This window comes from Polyodon spathula, chromosome 17 (genome assembly GCF_017654505.1).
Source record: "Polyodon spathula isolate WHYD16114869_AA chromosome 17, ASM1765450v1, whole genome shotgun sequence".
NCBI lineage: Eukaryota > Metazoa > Chordata > Actinopteri > Acipenseriformes > Polyodontidae > Polyodon > Polyodon spathula.
The window spans coordinates 32,825,241-32,829,819 of record NC_054550.1 but is presented as its reverse complement, the minus strand read 5'-3'; the positions used below and the strand labels follow the sequence as shown (position 1 = coordinate 32,829,819).

Sequence of the window (4,579 nt, the reverse complement as noted above, 5' to 3'; positions counted from 1 at the left end):
TCTTAAAATAAATAAACCTGCATTTATTCATATTCAAATAATTACACTTTTAAATTAAAAAAAAAATGTATAGTTTGACTCAGCCAGCTGCAGGACTATACGCGATCGAGACATGCTCTCTTCTGATTCCCCAGGAGACACCCAGAATGGCTCCAGGCTCCCCTCTCTCCCTCCCTGGGGGTTTAATAAGTGAAACAAAAACTCTTTAAAAGCTTTTTTTTCAGTTCAGGGTTGCACAGCACACAGTTGCACAGTGGGAAAATGTTTCAGAAGGCAAAGTGCTGCTCATCAAAGGCAGCATTGCAATGTAAAGAGTCATCATCAGAAATGCCTTTTAAACACACCACCTACTGTGTGTGTGTGTGCAATGCTGTGAGCTGCTGCTCAGCTGGATTCTGCCCCAGTCCTGTGCTTGTAGTGGTACTGTCTCAGATAGTCCTTTAGTGAGGGGGGCAGGGGCAGGGAGTTCACACCCTGGTAGGTGGTGCAGCTGCTTATCACGGCGCGACTCAGGTGCTGGAGGGAGAAGGGGAAGGTGCGCGGCAGGGGCAGGGAGAGCAGAGGCTCGAAGAAGAGGCAGGCAGCCGGGTCGCTGTAGTGCTGCAGCAGCCCGGTCACGCTGGGGTCCTGGTACACGCAGGGGTCCCGCCCGTCGAAGCTGAACCGATGGCCGCTGTGCTCGATGCGTGCGTGCAGGGAACGGCTGTAGCGCCGGAAGCTGACCGAGAACAGGAAGTCATCCTGCGCAGAGTCCCGTAGCAGGAAGGTCCCCTCCGGCTTGCCGTCCAGAAGCTCCTCTGCCTGGTAGCGGTCCAGCACGCCCCAGTAGCAGGAGCTGTTGTTGATCTGGAGCAGGTCGGGGACCAGGCTGCAGACAGCGTCCCCTGAGCGGCTTCCCAAGCCGGGGAAGGTGCAGAGCGACACTCTGTCCTCATTCGAATCCTCCGTCTCCCCACCCTGAACCCCCTGCTTGTTTCTCCCTAACTTCTGGGAACTGATCTCTTCCCAGGAGATCAGAAGTGGTGTTGAGGTTGTCTGCTCCCCTTTGCTCTCATGCTCCCCTCCAGATCCAGGGTGTTGGGAGGAGTGCCTCTTGATGAGATGCCAGCACTGGGCCAGCTCCGACTTGGGCGAGAAAGGGCACTTGTCCTGCATCAGCTCCGAGACGTGAATCTTGCGTTTGGACCAGAGGAGCTTGGAGAACGGGCGTGAGGCCCCTGTCTGGTGGTGGGTGCGGAGAGGGAAGCACTGGACCACGGCGTCCTGCAGGGTCTGTCTAAGAGAGCGCCCGGACAAGGCTTTTAGAGAGGAGTCACAGTCCGGGTCACCGGCCGAGGAAGAGCTGTACTTCCTCTCTCTGCGCCTCTGTGGACAGGAAGCGATTCTCCCCGACAACTCTGCCCCCTCCCCCTCTGAGCAACCAATGGGAGTGGTCGGCTCGTTCCGTCCGTTCCTTGAGCGTTTCTTGCGGCTCCAGGAGTAGCTGTCCAGACTCCGGCTGCGGCTCGACTTGGGCCGTGCGTCTGGGTTCCTGGCTTTCTTGTCAGACATCTCCTCTTCACTGATGCAAGCAGGACTCACTGAGCCATAAACACACTCCTGTTTGTATGAAGAACTGCCCGCCCAGCAGGGCAGAGACCAGAGAACAAGGCTGGTTCACTGTGTTGACAATTGTTGGTCTGAGTCACGTGATAGAAAGTCGTCCACTTTAGGCTGGGAGCGGTTTGTTTACTCAAGAGTGTGCAGGGGATCACTCCAAGAGGAGGTTTTATACAATCATTTCTATCCGTGTTTAAATCAAGGATTTTCAATATAAAGTTTTTCTTTGTACTTTTGGGGGGAAATAATAACACTGTATTTTTTATCGTGGTCAATCGATCCCACAGCTGTCTCCTTCAGGGGATGCTGGGAGTCACTTTAAGTCTTTTTAAGGGTCCTGCTTCTTTAATCTATGCACAAAACAAGAGAGAAAGGAAATCAGTTTGAGGTCATTCACTGTAATCCCCAGCCAGTCCCAAAGAAAGTGCGCTAATCAGTGGGAAGCCCTGGAACCTACAGTAGTTCATACAATGGGAGACATTCAATACTGCATCACACTGCACTGCCTGTCAGTAACCAAAGCCATCACAGTAACTACACAACACTTTTTTGGAAGCCAATAAAAAAATGATTTGAAAGTTTACAATGGACTCGCGACTTTTCATACCTTTACACACCTGGGTGTGCTGGTAATCCTCTACCTTTGACATACCTGTCCTATTGTTTACACCTAATTGTCTGGGAGAGGCCAGCATTTGCTAATGGGTACAATACTATGATTCCCCATACAGTCTCAATCATTACTCCCCAGGCACTAGGAGACACACTTGGATACTTAATAATATTAATACGTTTCTATACGTTTAACCTTATAATCTATGACGATACAGCTAGCAATTTGCTATTATGACAAGTTACCAGGTAATGCTGAGAATTGACGATATTGTGATTACGCCTAAATCATGTTGAATTATTTTTCAAATGACAGAATCACTCGAGACTGCATGTTCTTGCACAGATGGCTTCAGTTATTGCAGGCTGCAGGTTTTGCTGTGAATTTACTGCAATGCAAGGCATATTTTTCACGCATTGCTGTTACAATTGTAACAGTTTTATTCTAATATAAATAACTTCAATATAATTAATAAGAATAATGATTATTGTGTATATATGTTATAGCAAAAGTCTGAATATTGGCAAATCTTCAGATTTACTGTAAAGCAGTAAATGTCCGAAATAAACACGATAACGCTTCTGACCTTTACCGGTAAATCTCAAGAATAACCGAGTGTCTTTACTAATAAGCAGTGCTAAATGTCTTTATAATTCCGGACATATCCGAATAAACTTGGGTAAATCATAATGTCCGATCTATTTCTTCATAATTCTGGACATTTAGCCTGTAAATGTTGGCACTTAAGATTTACACGGACTTTTACCGTAGGCCTATAAATCACTAGAAAAACGGTTCAATTAAAACTATACAGCAAGAAACTATCAATCACGACTTAGTCGGCAAAAGACAAAAGTTTTTTTTTTTGACATTTTCAACTTTTAAGTTACTTAAGGCTCACTGTGCAAGCATTCAAAATAGATGCATGTGTATAAGGCAGCAGAGTGCGAGTAACATCGATTTAAAAACTGATGATACCACGCTACACACAAACCAAGCGCAACGGATTCGGGCAGTGGCGGAGGAACAGTCGGTGCAACTGGACAAGGGCCCACGCACTCAGGGGCCTGCCTTAGAGGCTCCAAATGTTTGAAGAAAAAAAAAAAAACAACAACAACTTAGTAATAATATCCCTAACATTTATATTTGCAGATGTCACCTTCATATTCATATCGTTGTAGATACCAGTGCCAGTAATTAAGTTGTTGTTCTCCCTCGTTTCATCGGGTACCGCTATTCTCTTAATTGTGTTATTATTTTTTAATTAAATTTGCTTCCTGTCTTGTTTTTCTTTCCTCGTACTGTCTTTGCATGCAGACTGGTATGAGGCGCTGTTTATGTTTCGCTGGCGTCTCTTTTTCGAACTCCGCGACCACAAGTCCCAGTGGGTCTGTCCGTATTGCAAAACAGTTACTGTCTGCATGGAAGGTTTTTGGGGTGCGCAGTTCAGCGGTCTTTTGCAGTTATAATTTGTGTACTATTCATCCTATTTTATTAGGCGGAAGCTGTTAACAGGTGCTGCTGAGTACCAAAATAAACAAAAGCAAATGAACATGCCTAGTATTTCTGGAAGGAAAATCGATTTTCTGTGCGACAAGATGTCTGTGAATTTCTGCAAAATCCTGAAGGGACTGGCGATTAAACTTGTACTGGAAGTAAAGATGTACGCGAAATGCAAGTAGGTGAGTAGAAAGGATTCTTATTACATGTAGCCATGTACTCGAATACATGCAAACGTTCTGATAATACCATATTGTTACACGTTGAACACTTGACTTGGCGTGTCTTATGAAAGCATTACATAAAGGTCGGGGCCCATGATAAGGTCGGATTCATGCTGCTTTTACTCGACGAGAACTTGGACCCGAGTCGAAAACAATTCCAAACATTGGGCGCAATAGCAACTTATAAATAATATCGTACTATACCGGTAGTAGCAAAACATTCGGCTGTTAATGCAAATGCACGTGCATGCATATATATATAATATATATATATAATATATATATATATATATATATATATATATATATATAATATATGTTATATATTATTGTGTGTGTGTGTGTGTGTGTGTGTGTGTGTGTATATATATATATATATATATATATATATATATATATATATATATATATATATATATATATATATATATATATATATATATACAGATACTTTACTATGCAGGCTTATATAAACTTTACAAAATGAAAGACCATGTATTTCCTACCTTGTAAAGACCGCACTGATCGTTGTTTGACTAAAAGCGAAAGTTCATCAAGGAAACAAACCGAACTCCCGTCTTCTTCTTTCGACTCCAATAACACTGCCACAGAGCGCAGGTACTCCACAGTAGATATAAGACGA

General features: G+C 44.1%; 1 protein-coding gene across 1 annotated transcript; it reads right to left on the bottom strand.

Moving 5' to 3' along the window:
• Positions 1-4,579, bottom strand: LOC121330241 (suppressor of cytokine signaling 4-like). Its single transcript, XM_041276595.1, has 2 exons — positions 4,443-4,579; positions 1-1,949 (listed from the first exon to the last, which is right to left on the bottom strand). The coding sequence occupies exon 2, from the start codon at positions 1,549-1,551 to the stop codon at positions 385-387; it is 1,167 nt and encodes a 388-aa protein (XP_041132529.1). The 5' UTR covers positions 1,552-1,949; positions 4,443-4,579; the 3' UTR covers positions 1-384.

Bases quoted from the DNA above. Each gene is read 5' to 3' on its own strand.
- LOC121330241 (XM_041276595.1), bottom strand. From the start codon at position 1,551: ATGTCTGACAAGAAAGCCAGGAACCCAGACGCACGGCCCAAGTCGAGC.